The sequence below is a fragment of the Balearica regulorum genome, chromosome Z (assembly GCF_011004875.1).
Source record: "Balearica regulorum gibbericeps isolate bBalReg1 chromosome Z, bBalReg1.pri, whole genome shotgun sequence".
Lineage (NCBI taxonomy): Eukaryota > Metazoa > Chordata > Aves > Gruiformes > Gruidae > Balearica > Balearica regulorum.
In genome coordinates, this window is record NC_046220.1 from 23816631 (window position 1) to 23837143 (window position 20513).

Genomic DNA, 20513 nt, shown 5'->3' on the forward strand with positions numbered 1-20513 from the left:
AGAAGATTACGTCTCTTCTGTGGAAGGCTTAACACATAAAGGTACATTTTAGGATGCATCCTACTAACAGACTAGATGATTTGATTGTATGATACCAGTGCATTTTGTATTACGGTAGTGTGCATGAGCTGTAGGCCATAACCCCATTAACTTGTTATCTCCAAACACAAATACAGCCTTTTTGCCTTTTTCTCTCACATGATGCTGTAGTGGTGTAAATTTAATGTTAGCCTTTGTCTTTTTTCTCTGGCTAGCCCAAGGTTGGGAAGCCACAGTGCTTCTTGATTTTCCCATGGATTAGAAGGCATTCATCCCACCTCCCTTGTTTGCTTGCTCTTGCACCAACACCAGTCATGTCATGGGGATACAGGTTGTACTAGCACAGATATGGAGCTCCATCCTCTCTCTGCACAGAGGTGTACCAGCCCGTGTTTTGCCTGGCTTCTGCACTGGTAGGCAGGCATCTCTGCCGCGTGCTTGTATTCCTGGTCCCCTGACAGGAGTGCTGTGTGTCTCCCCCCACCTGCAGGTTTTTTTGCGGGGAAATACCAGGTGTGTGGGAGAGCGGTACACACATCAGCTGTGTCCTGACATGCTGCTGGGAAGCAGCCAGGAGGTACAAACAGAGACCACAATGGTGGGCCGTGTTACGGAGTGCATCTCCCCTGTCATGTAGATGCTACCACAGTGACCAACTGAGTTTCTGCTGCAGGCTTTGCACCTGGGCTGTGTTGTAGCAATATATTATGAAAATGCCTGTAATTAAAAGTTGATTGTTTTATCTGGAAAGTTCATAAATGAGTAAACCTGTGCTACTGTGTTTAGTTTTTATGACAATTGCTGCTAGCTTGCTATTTTTAGTGGAATCTTGTAAACTCTTAAGAATGGCTAGAATAAGGGAGAGCTTCCACGCAACAAACAACACCTTGTGCTTTAGCTGTAAACATACATTCAGTTGTGCACTGAATTTGGCTAAAACTGTCTGGGTTGTTGTGGGAATTAGTCCTGTAATGGCTGGCAAGAAACCTAGATTTGAATTTTGGATTGGATATGTTTTGTATTAGCCACAATAGATTCCCTAAGGGAAGGGGGAAAAGGTTACCTTGCTAATTAGTTTTAAAACCATGCTCCTGAGTTAGTCTCAGATGGAAAAATGTGTTTGGAGGTTTGGCTACCTATTAATACATTGCTTGTGGTGGGGAATATTTTACTATTTGCTCTGTCAGGTTTTTTTTGTCATACTATATATTTAACTGAATGATGAATAAAGGGTGGACAAAACTATGTATTTTAAAGACTGCAACCCAGTCACAAAAGAAACACTTTTTTTATTAAGGGTTTGAAAGAACTTGTTTAGTTATTTCCCCCATTACTTTTGCACACCTCAGCACTTCCAGGTGGTCTTTTAAATGCTGTATTGGTGTGGTACCTCTTATGTGGGTGGTATCATAATTATTTTAGTAGTACCAGTAGGGCTCTAGTCAGTGAACAGGATTTCACTGTGCCATGTAGTGTATGAATACATAGCATTAAAATGGTCTCTTCCTGAACAGCTAACAAACTAATTAGCAAGTGAGAGAGAATAGCTGGATGGAGCAAACAGATTGACAGAACTGGATGGCACTGGGAAGACCATCAACAGTAAGATAAAGTATGAATTGGATGACACCGTCTCAAGGGTAGTAATTTGTGGATATTACACAAATTTCATTTTAATGACATTCCCCAGAACTCTAATGCTAAAAGGACAGTATTTAATTTTCAAACTCAGGTTCTTGAAAGGTTAGGGGTTGCCAGGACACTTTCTTCTTGCAGTGGGTAAGCTTTATCTATCTTGTGTTCTGAACAAGACAGGACTTCTAAGGAAAAACAAAAAGCATCTTGTAATAATGTGGTGGATTGATGCCGGCTGGAGGCCAGGTGCCCCCGAAAGCCACTTGTCACTCCCGTCCTAGCAGGACAGGGGAGAGGAAATACAGTGAAAGGCTCCTGGGTTGAGATAAGGACAGGGAGAGATCACTCACCAATTACTGTCATGGGCAAAATAGACTCAAGTTGGGAAAATCAGATTATTTCCAATAAAAATCAGAGTAAAGTAATGAGAAAATTAAATAAATCTTAAAACCCCCTTCCCCCTACCCCTCCCTTCTTCCCAGGCCCAACTTCGCTTCCCATTTCTCTCCCTCCTCCCCCGCAGTGGCACAGGGGGATGGGGAATGGGGGTTGTGGTCAGTTCATCACACGGTGTCTCTGCCGCTCCTTCCTCCTCAAGGGGAGGACTCCTCACACTCTGCCCCTGCTCCAGCATGGGGTCCCTCCCACAGGAGACAGTCCTCCACCAACTGCTCCAATGTGAGTCCTTCCCACGGGCTGTAGTTCTTCCCGGCTGGCATTGGCTCTACCAGACATGGGGGCAAGAAGCCACCCCCGTAGCTCCCCCCCGCTAGCAAAACCTTGGCCATGGAAACCCAATACAAATAATTATTTCAAATCCAACATAGAATATTTAAAGAAAAATCTTGTAATATAAAACTATGCCAGAATAAACAGATGGGTTGAACTAAAGCTATAGGTTGTCAGTAGTGTTTCCTAATCTCTGAGTGCTTGGGTTGACAGACTGCATAGTGCTTTTTAATGTAATACATGAGTACCTTTTTCTGTGCAAATACTTAAAAGGAAGACCAGTTTTGAGTGCCACTGAATCTCTCAGTGTGCCTCATCATTAGCCCTTCACCTGAGCCTTTTGCATTGCTGCAGAAACTGCTGACACTTAAGTTCGGCTAAGCTGAGAACAGATACAATTTTTATGCTTCTTTATGTGGATAGTCAGCTGGGTCCTGATTGACAGGGCGATTTTGTCTTTTGTCTCATCTGCCAGAAATATGGGACATTGTGCTCCATCTTGTATTTTCAGGTGAGACATGATCACCAGAATCTTTGTTGCAGAAGCTGAAAGTGACTTAGGAAACTCTGTCCTGCCTTTTACTCCCTCTCATTGTTTTAGTATTTGGGGAAAACTGGCCCAGTGATGTACCTCTTCTTTAGTGAAGGAGGGGCCAAATGCTGGGTAGGTTGGTGTTAGGAGGGTTGTGTAGGTCCCCTCCCCCTCGCACTTCTGGTTCCTGCCATCCTGCAGCTCCCAGGTGCTCCCCACATAGTTCCTTTGCTACTGCCTTTGTGGCATCTCCAGTGTGCCTTAGGATAGTCGTGCTAATTACTGTTCTGGCAGGAGGCCAGTATTTTCTTGAGGCTCACAAAAGAGAGAATGGAAGTGGCAATTTTAACGCATAATATATCAGGAAAAGGTGAGCAGAATTTGATGAGGGAAAGGGCTCAAGGAAAGCCCAAGGGCTTTCCCTTGTCAAATCACAAAGGCATGCTGAAAAGAGTCATGCTATTAGAGCATCTCTTACAAAAAAGATTTTGAAACTCTCTTATTGCAGAAAGCTAGACAACCAAAAGCATTTTAAAGGTCTGTTGATAACAAAAACTTTTTCTTACTTCCAGAAACCTGGTTGCACTTCTCAATCTCACACTGGCCAGGTTGCCTCCTCACCATCCCTAACCGAATTCTCGCATTAAACCTGCTTAACCTAAAGCTGCATCACAGGCTGTGATGCAAATATGCTTTTCTTAACCTATATAATGCTAATCTGACCTGTTATATTCACAATGTATAGTGTATTGATGTTTTCTTAGGGCTCTGAGGGGAGAAATGCAAATACAGAAAGCTGTATAACCACGTTAATTCAGCATAGCAGCCAAGCTAATGTCCCCAGCCCCGGTTAGTTCATGTGCAGTGCTGTGTGAACACGTGTGTACTGCTCCAAAATCTGGAGCTAATATGAGGTGGGCAGCACGTTCTCTCTGTACCATGCATCCACTGTGAAGTGTAGATAAGTTTTTTGTTCCCTGCTATGAGGAACCTTTGTTTTGAGCATACAGACCTGAAAGCACAGCAGGCAGGAGGTAGCCCATGGCAATGTATTTCACAGCTGCATAACCCAGGACTCAGTTTCTTGTGAAGCTGAACTTTTTACTGTGAGTCGCTGGGCTGCAATGGTAGATCAGGTCAGCTGTGGCAAAGCTGAGCCATGGAGTTGCATATCCCTGCTGTACAAACTCCTGTGTCTGAAAGATACTGCTTGATCCATCCAGCATGATTACTGAAGTAACTGCAATGTGCTCAGATTGCCGGTTACTAACCAAATTGGATAGGGTAACAGACTGAACACACTGTATATAACTTAACTGTAGAAAGAAGGGCATGATTTTAACAAAAGGTTTGTTTACGGTCAAAAATGTTTGTTCTGTAGGGAATTACTGGCACATAATGTGGTGTATGTTTTGATCTCAAGATCTTAGAGAAACAGATGAGCTGTACTTAGTTTGTATTTTGTTTCTGTATGGATTTTTATTTTTGTATGGATTTGACATTTGCCCATAAGCATGGTATACTAAATTGTCTAGAAAGAATAAGACTTGTTATACTTATTAAAATAGATGACATATCCAGTGAAAAGAAAAAGGAGACTGATAATTGTTATTAGAAGCTAGACATTTTAGAAGATTGTTAATGGATTGAAACAACTTAGACAAAGCTGATGGTCAGGTGAGTTAAAGGCAGTAAGAGTAAGCTTTTAGAGTATAGCAGGATCAACAGGAAACTCACACTGGCGATCTAATACTAAATATAATAAATATATCTTCAGATTCTAATGAAGAAAAGACAGAAGTATTAAATATATATTTGTATTTTGTATGTAGGAATTGCGTGATGATTTATATATTTCTTATATAATAAGGATGTCTTGAGCTTAGCAGATTTAGATTCTTTGCAATGAACATTTGCAGAAAAAAAAAGACAAAATAATTCTAATTGTTAGTGTTGTCTTAGATTGTGGAAAAATTTTCATAGTTTCAGATTACAATTGAAAAATACTGGGGTTTCTCTTGAAAACTGTGTTTTTTTCTGTTGTAAATGTGAACAAAACCTGGCACGTGTGGCATGATGGGTACAGCTTCAGAAGAATCTGATAAAGACAGCCATTTAGTTTGAAGTTGACAGATTTTTCTCCACCAGACACTTAATTGATTGATACCACAGCAAACATTTCAGCCTAGTTAATATTTTCTTTCAGACAGGTTCGTGGAATTTGACCCAGGTTTAACCCTATGCAGATTCAAGCAATGGAAGATTCCAGATTTGTGGAAAAATGTTTGCAGTCATTTAAAATGGCTAAATATGAAATACTGCATGGTGCTTTGATGCGTACTGCTTACACATCTAGCTTGTATGGGAGCCAGATTTATAAAAGTACGAAGGACAATAGAGTCTGTTTATTCTTAGATATGCTGTACTTGAAAACATAATCTTTTTATAATTTCTACCTAAAAATTAAAAAGTAATTCTTTTCTTTAGTAACATTGTGCATTTATAATCCGTTTTAGTAAATAAAAAAAATACTAAATTAAGCTTATACTATGTAATCTGTGTAAATAACAACTAGTAAACCAGTGACCATTACTTTAGCAATTGGATAGTTCCATTGATTAGGACTACTTAGAAATCATGATTTCCTCCCCCATTTCTTCTGTAAATATTAAATTCCACTTTCAGATTCACAAAATTTATCACCTGCAGTTGCATGGGTATGTACGGGGCCCTCCACCTCTTTGCAGTAGTGGTGAGCTGTTTACAAGTCAGATAACCCTGGCTGTCTGTGCAGGAGAGATACAGATGGGAAATCACTGAGAAGTGTCAAGCTGACTGCCAAACAGATAAAAAGAATGAGACTGAGTGTTGGAGCTACTTTGGCATTCACAAATGCAGAGTTTGTTGTCAGCACCTGCTGTGCAAGTGTATTGGATTAATAAGGCACTCTGATTTTTTGTTCTCTTGGCACTTTAATATGCAACCTCAAAACTGTAACTATACCCAACAATATTTATATGTATATGCAAGCATTTAACATGCATCTAATAAACATCATTATGTATGCATGTGTACGTATCTTGGAGGGCTCTGTTGGAGGGGTTCTTGTTTTTGTAAGTGTTCTCATCTTTATTGTCTAATGTTGGCTTGAAAAATGCCTTTTCATTATCCATGAAATTCCATTCATCTTTGGCTTATAAATAAAATGTTAGAAATCTCCATCTCCTCCCCCAACCCCTTGCATTCTTCAGGAAAATATTGGCAGCCTTTAAAATAATAAATAGCTACAGAGTGATTCTAAGTGTGGGTTTGTGGCATTGCCAAAATGCTAAATACTTACTGGAGAAATGAGAAGGTAGACAAGACTCTTGCCTCTTCCCCACTACTCTCTGTTGCAGCAGTAAACTGTCCTAAGCCGAACTGTTGAACTTCACCTACGCAGCACACCAATCTAGATGCCCATGGTACCCTCAGATGAGCATATTATTTCATGCCAGATGCTGCTGCTTTTCACTAATAGCAGTAGCAGCCCTCTGATGAGGGCTCAGAGTGCAGTTCCTCCTGCTGCCTTGAAGGAAAGGATAATAACCTACAAATAATCAGGTTTGTTCCCTCTCCTCTCTTCAGATTCCCTCTGAATCTGAACTTGCAGTTTTCCCACTGAATTTTGCCGCCCTGCCCCAAGCTTGGAAATTGCCTTCAGAAGATCGTACAAAGAATATAATTTGACTTGCAAGTCAAGTACAGCCTAGTGACAATTAAGACTTCTAACGCAGCTCTGTTTCAATTGTAGTGTCTACAAGTGCCCATACAGTCTTTAATGACCTAGCCCAATTCTGGTTTGTCTCATGGCAGCCAGTGAATCACATGGATACAAGAGGCGGTGGAATTCAGCTTGCAGAGACAACCAGAAATCTGTAACTGTTGTATGCTTGACTTGAAAACTTGAATGATGATCCATTAATATACTTTTTTTTTTTTTTTTTAAATAGCCTATCTACCTATGCATATAAAGCTAAACTGCAAAGAGGGGTATAAGGCAATATATCTTGAAGCCGATTTCATTTCAGAACTTAATGAAGGAGTTATTCTGTGATAGATTTTGATCTGATTTTGAATCTCTTGCAGTGTAACATAGAGCTGCCAATGAAAAGCAAGCTAGCTTGATGATGTGCTGTTCATACTGTGATGCCAGTTTTGGGAAGAGGTCAGGCCACATTCTGACCATGTTGCATAGCCAGAATGCACACTGCAGAGTCACTTAGCCTTTTTTCTGCCTATTGACTGTAAAATCTATTTATCAGCGTATTGTATTAGCTCAGATTATTGCTCCATTGATATGGAGTTCTAGTGGAGTATTTAAACAAATGTGACAAGTTTTTTCTTTCCCACCTTCTGTTGAGGTTAAGAGGGTTTATATTTGACTAGTTATTGGATGTATTCAATACAAGCATGTACCAAATATTTTTTTTCCTTCAAAATTTAGGAAATTTTCTTAACAAATATTCCTGGATTTGAAATAGCAATGGACAAGAACAAGACGTACAGCTGTTTCTATTACAGGTGGACCAGAAGCTAATGGAAGTAGTTTGTTTTCAAGTTTTGTCAAAATAAAGACAGTTGTTGCAACCACTTATGAAATTAATTTCTTGAAATTTTCTACTCAAATGCTTTGTAGTTTTTTTCTGTCCCATTTTTATGCTACTCCTTGCAATAATGAAATTCTCCAGTCCAGAGAAGTTCTCTTGATAGAGGAGGGAGATTTTTTGATTAATCATTTTATTCTATGTAGTTCCTCAGTTAAAAAAGGTATGGGTACTAAGGGAGTAGATTCAATCCACCTCAATTTGCTCTTTATAACAGCTGTGTTCTGCAGCGTTTTTATTTCCAGTGTTTTAAGAAGGGGTGCCAATCTCAGTTGGTCCAGAAAGTTTATGTATGAGGGAAAAGGACTGAAAAAAAGGAAGACAAGAATGATCTTGGCAGGTGCCTCTGCGCTTTCTTCCGAAACTGAATCATAGATATGTCAAGCTAAGGAAGAAATAAGTTGCTGGAGAGATTAAAAGAACAGGATGCTGTGACCTGAATAGCCATAACAAGAAGTACACAGCTGGTCTGTGGTCAGTAACATCAGAATAACTTTTATTAGAAGTTTGATAAAGACAGAGCAGACTAATCAGTGAGGGATTACACTGCAGATTGTCTCTTGATCAAATGTTATGGGAACAGTTCATCCTTCTGTGGTCTGACACATTTGTCCAACTAGTCCTGTAAAACATCTGGTGGAAGAGTCTGTGCACTCCTTACCTTGATGCCAATTTCCAGTCATCTACTTCCCCTGCTGCTAGAAACTGTTTCTGAAAATCAAAACTAATTTTTCTTTGCTTCTAGTTAAGCCAATTTCTTCATACTTAATGGACATGAAAAAAAAATTGATCACTATATTCTTACAGCAGTTTCTCAGGTGTTGGAAGAGTAGTTATGTCGATTTCCCCCTACAGTCTTTGTTTTTCAGAAAACAAGTGAAACCTCTTCATACTTTCCTTGTAGGTCCTGTCTTAAATGCTTTGTTGCTGCTGTTATTTATACTTATCCTGCTTAGCTTAATCTCCCAGGAAGAAAAGAACAAGGTTGCACATCCATATACTAGCTATAGCAGATCAGGTAGACAGCAACAGGTACTTAGTAGAATACTTCTGTAGAGCCAGATTCTTATGAGCCTGAGATGTGGTGGCTCTTACTAAACAGATTTCTTTTTAGGAAGACCCCTACACCCAGAGAAGATACACAACGTTAGACTTGTACAGACAGTGTTTCTCTGATCAGAAGCTGGCACAAGATTGTCATTAGCAGACTGAAGTGTGTTAGTCGGCTAATAAATATCAATATATGAATAAACACAGATTTGCAATTGTTTGGTATTAATTTTCCATGTTAACTGACTAATTTCCTAATTATCTATCTCACAGTACTGGCTGGATCCTGCAAAGACCCTTGCTGAACATAAAGAATTGATAAACAGTATGTATTTAATTTGAACTTAACGTATCTGAAGATGAAGTAACAGAGGCAAAGTTCCACATATACAGCCTGTACAACATTTATTTTCTAGTCACAACAGATTGATAGTTCTTGAACTGTTATTACTACAGTTCATAGCTGTATCAAAATTTCACACATAGATTGAACATACCATCATTTTCCAATAATTTGTGTGATTATCATCCAAAGATTTCTCTGTGCTTAAATTTTATTTTAGAGTAATAAATTGTGCTGTTCTTAACTTGTATAATATAATTATTTTTATAGTAGCTGTGATACCTCTGTTGTACTGTACCATACCATAGCCAACTTAGATTCCTGTTTGCTTCTAAAAGTAAAAGTACTGCTTCTTACTGATAATAGTGTCTACTGTTACCGTCACTCTTCAGATATCACAGATGCAAGATGTGTTATTTTTATTATAATTAAAGAACATGATACAATTATTTTATGTAAGAATTTGAAGACCTTCTATAAAAAGATGTAGAAGTGGAGCATGTGTGGAATAAATGTAGCTGTAAGAATTTTGGTATTTTGTTAACTGAAGCTTTCAGGAGAATAACATTTTTTAAAAGTGAATTAGAAAAGTTCTTCCAAATATTTCTTAATTAAAGTGGTACATAATTTAAGTTGCTCCATAAGATACTTGAAAGTGTGGGAGGGATTAGTTTCAGTGGAAAAAGTATCTAAAGGTCAAAATCAAGCAGTAAAAAACCCCCCAGGCTTGGAGAAATAGTAAGTTAGCAATGAAATCTAAAGTTAAATCTTCAAAATAAGCAAAAATGCCAAGTAGACAGACGAGCTGTGAATACATTAACACAAGACAAGAAAAATAATAATTAAAATCCTTTTCTTTTTTTTTTCTCCTCATGCGTAGTAAGTGTAGATGTATGGATTTACTATGTGGGTGTAAGATTCTTTTCTGAAACTTTCAAGTTTCATAAAATAATAAGATAGGCTTCTTAGTAGCTGTTGTGTAATCAACTAGTAACAATTCATAACAATTATTTGTTCATAACAACTAACTTTGGCACCAAATACTTTTTTTCCTTCAGCTGGACCACCATACACTCTCTATTTTGGCATTAAATTCTATGCCGAGGATCCATGTAAACTTAAAGAAGAAATAACAAGGTACAGTATTTAATAAGAGTGTAGTTTGTTGATTCCAAGGTAGTAATCTATTCCAGCCAGGTGCATATTATTGTGATGTGGCTGGGTTGGGGTTTCTTTTGCTTAAAAATCTGAATGTTTTTGCTTGAACATGTATGTGTAGGAAGAGAATTGTGACTAGCTTCACACTGGTTGGTATGGACAACTGTTTGGAAGCCCAAGATGAAAAGGTGCTGTCTGGTACATCAAAAGCCAAAGAGACTTGATGTGCATTTGTGGTTTTTTGGGGTTTTTTTAAGGAATGTATTGTCACATCTGCATTTATATTGTGTTATAATCAAGTTTAGAGTTTACTTGGATGTCAAATATAAATACAAGGAATTTTCTTCTTTATTTGCCATAGCTTAAATTCCAGAACTGTTTTTCAAGAGGATTTATTTTGGTCTTTCTAAAAATATGCAAAGGAAATTGAAAAGTTGCATGCTTTTGATTCTTTTAACTAAGCTTAGCCTCTACAAAATATGAGGATGCACACACTAACACATGCACACACATGCACACAGACACATACACATGCTTGCCTGAACTCTCACACACAGGGTTTTCTGTTTATTTATGAAAGGTCTCATACAATTAGTTTTAGGTTCAAAAGGACATTTGAGAGTTTGGATAGGTAGGCGGACAAAATTAGTGCTCTGGCTTGCATTAATAAATGCCAAAATATTTCTTTTGATGTCCTAGGAATATGACACATGAGAATTCATTAGAATGCATGTAGGGTTTTTAATTTTCCTTAATCAAAGGTGGCAGCTGTTGCAGCACAGCCAGGATATTTTTCTTGTACCAGAGAAGAAAATTCTTTTGTTTCCATTCTAGCACAGCAGGAACAGAAGTCTCCACTATAACAAGATTGAGGGTGGCGTGGTAAAAATAACAAACACTGTGACTTTGCTGGTCAAAGAGAGTAAGCTGGCCACAGCATGATGCCCCTGTGCTGTGAAAGTTTGATGCAGTTTTCCTGCGCTTTTCCAGAAGCACTTCCAGCCCTGCTCACGGGGGAAGACAGATGGCCCTGGGAAGGGAGCTTTGGCCGCTGAACCTGTTGTGATTGCTACGTGGGAGGCAGGGTGTATTTCTGTCTGGGAAATGACAGGGGCTAAATTTTCAGAAATTTTATTTGTCTCGTGATAAGGTCAGTCAGTGATTTGCACTGCTAATTAGGTGTGCAAATCTAGTCGAGAAGCATTTTAGAATAATTAGCAAGCCTGTCTTCATGTCTGCGCACTGTTTGGGCATGCAGAATTTGCACCTTAGAAGGTAAGAGGGAGGGCATAAGGAAGTGATATGCTTGTATTGACACTCTTCGACAAAACACATTGAATAGTCAAATGCCCTCAACATTTCTGAGCATTTAGTCCTGTAAGCTCTTAAACCTTGGAACAATGGTATACCTTTTCAGAAAAAAAAATCTAACAATAATAATAATAAAACCCCCTTCTGCTTAGCAGGGATTAAAGGCCAAATTTTCTTTAAAATAATAATTTTTTGCCTAAGTATGTAATTCCAGTGATGTGTTAACTGTTTTGTGCTAACCAATGTGTTTCTTTGGAGCATGTGCTTGTTATTTTAATGGGTATGAGAGCAGAGTCAGTTGTTGTTAGATGTTGATGATCTGTGGCAGTGCATGATTACTATTTGCAAATAATGAAAACCTGTCAAATTTGTAATTGCTTCACAGCAGAATCTATCTGGCTTGTAGGCAAAAGGTAACACTGAGGTGAATCCTATTAACATTTTCTGGATGTGTTTGCTAGAGCAAACTAGCACCATTATGTATGCATGACAAACTCGACAGCAGGTCGAGGGAGGTGATCCTGCCCCTCTACTCCACTCTGGTGAGACCCCACCTGGAGTACTGTGTCCAGCTCTGGGGGCCCCAGTACAGGAGAGACATGGAGCTGTTGGAGAGAGTCCAGAGAAGGGCCACGAAGTTGATCAGAGGGCTGGAGCACCTCTCCTATGAGGACAGGCTGAGAAAATTGGAGTTGTTCAGCCTGGAGAGGAGAAGGCTCTGGGGAGACCTAATTGCGGCTTACCAGTACCTGAAGGGGCCTACAGAAAAGATGCAGAGGGACTGTTTATCAGGGAGTGTAGTGACAGGACAAGGGGTCATGGGTTTAAGCTGAAGGAGGGTCGATTTAGACGAGATGTGAGAAAGAAATTCTTTCCTGTGAGGGTGGTGATGCACTGGCACAGGTTGCCCAGAGAGGTTGTGGATGCCCCATCCCTGGAAGTGTTTAAGACCAGGTTGGATGGGGCTTTGGGCAACGTGGTCTAGTGGAGGGTGTCCCTGCCCATGGCAGGGGGGTTGGAACTAGCTGGTCTTTGAGGTCCCTTCCAACCCAAACCATTCCATGATTCTATGATACTAATGACATTTCCAGAAAATTGTTATGTGGTGCCCTGGTCCTTTGAGGTGGAGAATATTAGCCATTTTTTTTAAGGACAAACGTTCGTACTATAATATTTTTCACAGCACACATTCTGGGGGATCATTAACCAGAAGACACTGGTATCCTTATTCAGAGGCTCATCTGGGCTGATAAAGTCTAGTAAGTTTAATTGGATCTTAAATGATTTGTAGATAAGCTGCAGTTACACTTTTTTTTTTTTTGGTGACCTTCCCTGAAATTGACTGAAATTGCAGTGCAGCTGAATGGCTCTATGTAAACAAAGTTGAATTAGTGAATAATGAAAAAGCTATATGCTTGTATAGATGACCATTTTTTTCTTGAAAAAGTTACCTTCTCAGTGTTGTTACCTTTTGTATGAACTTGGTGCAAGAAATTCGCTTAGGATGGTGTGAAACATTGCTTAAATCTATTGCAATAAAACTAGACAAAACCCATATAGATTTTAAAAGATTTCCTGTAAATGAGTATGGGGAGTTGCAAAACCAGGCAGATCCTTTGTTTGATGGATTGTTTTCTTGACTTTACTTTTCTGTTTTGTGCATGTTTCACTGGAAGTGGTCTCAGTATGTGCTTCAAGTGTAAAAGCAGGTTATGACTTTGAAAATTAGTTTTATCCCTGCTATCTGTGTTCCAAGAAGGAGTGTTCCCTATGCCGTGACAGATGCAATTAGCTGCTGATGGTACACCCATCCATTTTTTCTCATGGGAGCATGGACTCCATCAAATCTGCTTGACTGCTCTAGAGTGTGTGGAGAGGAAAATGTTGAGTCAAGAAGTACCCAACACCCAGTTGTCCCTTACTGGTCAGGTAAAACTTTGGCCCTTTGATAGGTTCCTTGTTCAATTTTTCTGATTCCTAGCCCTCTTCCCCACTTCCTGACTGCTCTATGAAAGTCAAAAGAGAGAAATTACGGTTTTAGGAGGGAAATTAATTGTATCTGCACAATTTAAGCAAGTGGGAAACCCGCAGAGTGCTCCACCACCTATGTTCTTTCACTAGATTAATCTTAGTTGTTACTTCAAGGTCAATAGGGGAAAAGTTGTTCAGAGAAGAGTACAGGTTTTGACTGTCACATAGTTATGGTACCTGGTATGTCTTCTGTAAACTGGAAGATGATGAAACATTACTTGGTGCATCAGACTCTATTGAAATAATCACTTTGTTTTCTCTCTGTGTTTTAGGTATCAGTTTTTCTTGCAGGTCAAGCAAGATGTTTTACAGGGCCGTTTGCCTTGTCCAATGAATGCTGCAGCACAGCTTGGAGCATATATAATTCAGTGTAAGTTCTGGTCAACTGAGTGCTTATTTCTTTTAATCCTGTATTGTGATTAATTTTAAGTGGTGACTGAAGACTTCCCTAACACTTCATTCATTTCGAAACAGAACAAAACTTAATATGAATTATTTCAGCTAAAGAACTGTAAATAGATAACCATTCTTAACAGATAATATAGAAGCAATATAGAAGTTAATGTAAAGAAGAAACGGAAAAGTCAGTCTGAAGACCCTGCCAAACACTGTTTGCCTTGCTGAGGAGTACCTCATCATGTATTTATGACTTTGTGACTTACTCTGGATTATGTTTAGAGTATGACAAAACCTTCATAAGGAAGTTTACAGATTTGATGGGCTATTGGCAGCCTCCAGCCAACAAAGTCTGCCAAATAAAAGATTCTTGCAAAAATTACATTCTGTCAGTATGAATGTGCCTATGCTTGAAGAGAGGATGTGCTTTGACCTGAAGCAAAGAATTTTAATTCTATCTGTCATTTATCTGTATTCACCCATCAGAAGTTAGCTTTTCAGAAGTAGATGTTATATCCTGCATACTTGATAGAACTAGCAATCAATTAGAAAAGAGCTGTCTACCAGTTAGTTATTCCTTTCACATTACAGCTCAAGTTCTGTAGTTAAACACAATTGGAAACCAAAAATCATATGATGAGCCGTGCTGGGACCTATATCTGTGATTTATTTTATGTTAAATTTAGATTTCTCATGAGTTATATTTATTAAGCAATGATTAGTTGCATTATTGGTATTTCAAGTGTGACTCAACAGCACTTAATACAACATAAAAAACAGTCCTCATTTCATTTCCATTTTAGAATTACAGGGCAGAATAACTTGTGTATGAAATGGGAGTGGGCATTATACAGAATTTCATGGTGTGTTATATGTGTTTCCAAAAAGCTAAACTTTCAGGCAGCTTTTTATTTTTGTACAATTATTTCTAACTTCACTTTGCCATCTAGGAAATGTGACGTGTCATACTCTGAAAAACTGTTTGCAATGCACATTTCACTTTACTGGCATAGGTGCCTTCCCTGAAAAAATACTGCAAGTATGAAACAGGAAAATATGTAATGATGGTAACATCTTAATCGTATTATGAGAAATGAGTAAAAAGAATAAATTCTTGTCCTTTAGTAATTTTGTAAGGTGGTTAGAGTACAAGGAGCTGTTGTTTTGGTATAAAATGCTGTTCCTGTGATTCTAACCTCAGATACTCTGTTGGAAAACAATGAGGAAGCTCACGTGAGAGAGGAGAATAAAGACATGGCAAAGATTACGTACAGTAGGTTAAAGTTAGCCCTGGCACCAGTAAGCATACATTCCCATTGACTTTATAAAAAGCTTTGTCCTTTTATTTAGGGCTTGCAGTTGTTCAAAGTATATAAAGACACTTGAGAAATGTCTGTGTCAGATACCCAAAATATGAACCCAAAGCATCAGCACCAGGGTCAGTAGCCTTTGCAAGGGTGATGTGCCAGACCATGCTTTTTTCTTTTCCAAACTGAGATGAAGTGCATTTGTGGGAATTGAGTAATAGCTGAGAAGCTCTGCTTCTGCAGTGGTGGTGGTGGTATCTTTCCCAGTGGAGCTAGCAGCTGCTGAGATCTGGAGGAGGGTCCCAGGCCACATAGTCTCCCAGAGTCCTCTACCCATGTCCTGCTCCAGCCACGGGCCCTGCTTTCACCATGCAGGTTGTGTCTATGTGCCATCTTTGGTGTCTGGGCAGGTCCTGTCCTCAGCACATGAATCGTTTCCTCCTTTCATGGCCAAAGACTGCACACTATTATAGTGGTGGTGGTGGTGGAAAAAAATCAGTACCTATGGCACAGTTTGCAGAATATACCAATTTTCCTATTGGGAATGCTGGAGTTGTTGCTGTTATGGTCATTCCTGTTCTTGTTCCTGCTATGGTCAAGGACCACATCGGTTTTACAGAGGTTTTCTAGAGAAACTTGTCAACATCTCTACTGAGCAGATTGCTGTCTTGTTCTAGAAGCATCATTAAATTCTGGAACGAAAGATGAGTTATTAGATAAGTCTTTTGCTTCTTGGCTCTTGATGCCTTCTTTTGGCTATGTTTTTGGCTTAGTGGGCATTGGATAGAAACTTTCCATTAAACTTTTCTCAGAGAAGCCCAGTCTAGACAGATTTTACTCATGGTTATTAAAAAATGGAAATACTAACTTTCACAGAGTTTCTCAGAAAGATGCAATTAGAATTAAGATCCGTAGGAATGAGTTCTGACCAAGGGGCATACCTGTGTTGTAATTGCATGGTAACATGTAAACTGGTATGACTTACGTATTGAAATTCAAAGTTGTTTCAAAGAAAATTATGTCGGCTATTCATTAGGTTATTTTCTTTAAGAAAGTTCTTTTAAAAATTATTTTGATTTTGAAAGTGAGTTTAATGTTCAGGAAATATATTGATATTTTATTGGAAAATGAAGTCTTGTATTTCCTCATAAGAAATGACACCCTTAGAAGCGCATACCTCTAGGTGTCTCAGGATATTTGTCTCCATTCCCATTCCTACACAGACATTTATGTCAGGAGTTCCAGCAAGAATATGGATTAGTTCTGTCTGTAATATTACAGCTTATCATGAGGGTATTCCAAAAACTAGAGTTTGTTTCTACGCTTGTTTTACATCTGCTGCTAAATGATATGTATCATCAAATTTCAACTTTGCTGGCTTGGACAAAATTATATCTAGTCCTGCAGAAGTGGTAGATTACCTGTCAAAACTTCTAGCTCTTTGAATGTTCCGTTTCTCTTTTAAAAAGTTTGAAGACATTTTTTCTTGGATTTATGTGCGCTATGTCTTTGAGTTTTTTCACTGACTGCATGGTAAATTGACAGCTGGAAAGAGGTGCATTGGCAACAAATACATGGATTATATAACATATTTTTTGGTTAACATAAAGCACTGAAAATAGGTGACCTTTCTTTTCTTCTTGTGTCCTCTAGCTGAGCTGGGCGACTATGACCCGTATAAGCACACTGCAGGCTATGTCTCGGAGTACCGCTTTGTTCCAGACCAAAAGGAAGAGCTGGAGGATGCCATAGAGCGGATACACAAAACTCTGATGTAAGAATTCAGTTGGGAACTTGGCCGGTCACATCAGATTTGGAGGTGCTTGGTAGATGGGGAAGGGAACAGTTTGTGGTGCAGAGTGGAGGTCTCTAGGCCTGAGGAAAGAAGGGCATCCAGTTACGTCCCTCAAAGCATAAAACTTTTTACGTATTTAGAGCTGTTCTTTTGGGAGCTGAGTAGGACAATAACTGGAAATACGATGTCTGTCAGGCCTAGGTATGGGTGTTTCAGAATCAGCAGTTTTAATATAGCTCTTATTTCCTCTTAGTTTTGTAGTGGAAAAGAAGGAAATAAAAATCTGTGAGGTCAGTTGCCTGTTCCAGGACAGATTTCCTGCATAATTTTGGACAAATTGATTATTATGGCCATGCCTCAGTCTACTGTCTGTAAAATGGGGATAATAACATTTCTTTTCTTTGTACTGCCCTGTGCATTCAAGTGAAATGTTAGGACAAAACCACTTTTAATCTAATAATGTACAGCACTTGGTACAATGAAGCCTCTATTTTCTTGCCAGATCCTTAGCTGGGGTAATGAAGGAGTGCTTGTAGCAACCTGCATGAATCTTTGTGGGAGCAGCTCATATTGCGGGAGGTACCAGGAAAGCAGTTAGTATGCCCATGGTTTAAGCGATAATCTCAGTTGCAACATCTCCATGAATTAAGGAGACAGTTTCATTTTATAAGCATAAAATCCTTTAATTTTATTAACCAACATACCTTGCATAAAACATATTGGCAGTGGTCTATATAATGGATTCCACTCTAAGGAAGAACATATGATTTGTAAGTAAAAAAGCAGCACCTAGAAACAGTTTTATCAGGCAGTACTGAATAACACAGGGCACTCAAAGTCCTAGTTTCTGGACAAAACCCAAACAAATTCCAAAACTTTGCATGAGACCTTTAAGCAGTGGGAACACAAGGTATCTGGTGGGCCTCAAAATAATTTTGGTTTAAACTGAACAAGGCACTACAGAAGTTCAAAGGCATTGAAACTCTACCTCGTAACATTTCTTATGTATGAGAAGGCAGAAATAAGCTAGAGTTATGGTACTTGGAAGGGGCAACTGTTGAAGAGTTTGCAGGAGGAGAATATTAGACACACTGCAAACAGGACAAAGGAGAACTGCAGAGATCTGAAACATGTATGTCAGGAGACATGGGAGATTCATGCAATCTCAAGCTTCACAAATTTGGAAGAGACAGATTCATTTTTATAACAGAGACTGCCAAACTTTAATTCTCCATCTTCCAGTTCCTGGAATAAAACATGTGAGTTGTACTATCGTTGACATTCTGGATAATCTCTGCCTGATGGTGGATCTCAAGATGCTGGTTTTGGAGTCACCTAATTTTCTGTCAGACTGCAATTTGTGCATACAATGCTGTCCTGGTTTCAGCTGAGAGGATTGATTTTCTTCATGGTAGCTAGTATGGGGATATGTTTTGGATTTGTGCTGGAGACAGCACTGATAATATAGAGATGTTTTTGTTCTATGGACCTATTGTTGAGAGTATTTACACAGGGCCAAGGCCTTTTCTGCTTCTCGCACCGCCCGGCCAGCGGGATGGCTGGAGACACAGACAGGGCAGGTGACCCAAACTGCCCCAAGGGATATTCCATATCATATGACGTCATGCTCAGTTTATAAGGAGCTTGGGGGAAGGGGGGGGGGGGGGCGGCGGTGTTTGGAGTGATGGCATTTGTCTTCCCAAGTAACCGTTACGCGTGACGGAGCCCTGCTTTCCTGGGGATGGCTGAACACCTGCCTGTCCATGGGAAGTGGGGAATGAATTCCTTGCTTTTGTTTTGCTTGTGCGCATGGCTTTTGCTTTACCTATTAAACTGTCTTATCTCAACCCACGTGTTTTCTCACTTTAACTTTTCCAATTCTCTCCCCCATCCCGATGCGGGGGAGTGAACGAGTGGCTGTGTGGGGCTCAGTTGCCAGCTGGGGTAAAACCACGACAAATGCCTTCCCTTGATTACTTGTCAACAGACTGGGAAGCAAAACTGCAATAAGGACAACCAGGAGTTGGAGTGCCCAACAGATAAGCAAAGCAAGATAAGAACTAGTAACCTCTGGCCCCATTGGTTCTGTCAGTGCTTGAGAGAGGAAAACCAGCACCAACATAGAGAGGAAAACAGCAATCTGATAGGGAAGTTGGAGCAAAGAACATAGTTTCCAATAAAGATGGTAAAGCTAGAAAGTGATCTTGTGTGAATATGTCTTAAATACTAGAGCATTTGCAGAAGGTGTGTAGTCTTATTAAAGAGGAGGTTTAACTGTCTCTAGGCATACAAAAAATGTAAAAAAATCCCCTGCGATTCATAGCCACTTTTTGTCCCACTTTTACTCATTTTTAGAAATGGCCTTCTGTGTATGAAGTACTTTCAGTGAGATTAGTTTTAGACTGAAGTACTCCTGGTGTATGAGTAACAGAAGCAGAACCACCAGTCACTTTGTGAAAGCACTGGGAGTCAGAAAGATTTAGCTTCCCAACCTGCTTTCCAAATATTAGACCACAGGGCCTTCAAAAATGTACAACGTGAAGTTGGTTTTGAAAATAAAGCATATGCCAGAAGTTCAACCTACATAAAGCCAAAATAAACATTTACTTGCTTGTCTCCAAGTTCATTTTCCTGGTAAGTATAAAGAAGCTTGTTCTAACAAATCCAAATTAGGTGCAATTGTGATATAACAATTTATTAATATCAGAGCAGTAAGAAACATTTTATGAGTATGTTCATCATACCCCTTGTCAAAGTAATGTAAAGATAATCAGAGCTAGCCATCTTGTATGTAGGTCTAGATTTCTTGATTCTCTTGCTGTAATTGAAGCCACAGTCTGGATAAAGGATAAGTAATTTCTTGCCTGTAGTTTTGCATGTTAGTGTTATTTGTGCCTTGTTGAATAAGAATAGGTATTGACTCAGAGACACAGCTGTTCTTTTTGAAAATTTCTGTAATTGGAGTCTCTGCCAGTTGCCACACTGACCTGAGCTTTCTCTTTCAGGGAAGAGAGTCTCTTGTTGAATAATTATTTCTATGTGGTTGCCTGACTGCTCTGTAGTAATTGATGCATTACAGAGAACCTTACTAGAGGTCCTTTTGTGAAGTAAAAAAGTACTGTTTTTTCCATTCCAGAGATTGGAAACTGAGGCACAGAGAGTTTGTTTGGTTCAACATCACAGAGGCTGTGTTTGAGAAGTGAAACTTGAGATGAATTGCTATGTAACAGGCCACTGATACTAAGCAACCTTCATTCCTCTCACAAGCTTCTGTAGTCATTAGTGTAGTAAATCTGATTAAGATCCATTTGCCTCAAAAAGTTTATAACCTTGAAGATGAAATTCAGAAGCCTGGGGAACAGTGGTTGCAAAGAGGAGTCATAACTGTCCTAACACTCTCTCTAGTGTTTTTATATGCTTACTGATACAGAGCTCTGATACTCTTTTACTGCTGGGCTGCAGTTAGGTGTCAGGGATTTAGCAGCATCAGAAAAGAGAGTGAAACTAAGATGTGCTCATTGCTAGTGCAGCCTGACTGTCA

General features: G+C 39.3%; 1 protein-coding gene across 3 annotated transcripts in view; it reads left to right on the forward strand.

Annotated features, from left to right (window-relative positions):
- The window catches only part of EPB41L4A (erythrocyte membrane protein band 4.1 like 4A), a 146822-nt gene that overhangs the window by 56658 nt on the left and 69651 nt on the right, over positions 1 to 20513 (forward strand). For all 3 annotated transcript variants that reach the window (XM_075740053.1, XM_075740051.1, XM_075740052.1), the window contains 4 exons: positions 8905 to 8956; positions 10033 to 10111; positions 13747 to 13844; positions 16831 to 16951. In XM_075740053.1, coding sequence (XP_075596168.1) covers positions 8905 to 8956; positions 10033 to 10111; positions 13747 to 13844; positions 16831 to 16951 — 350 coding nt within the window. The remainder of the gene's footprint in view (positions 1 to 8904; positions 8957 to 10032; positions 10112 to 13746; positions 13845 to 16830; positions 16952 to 20513) is intronic.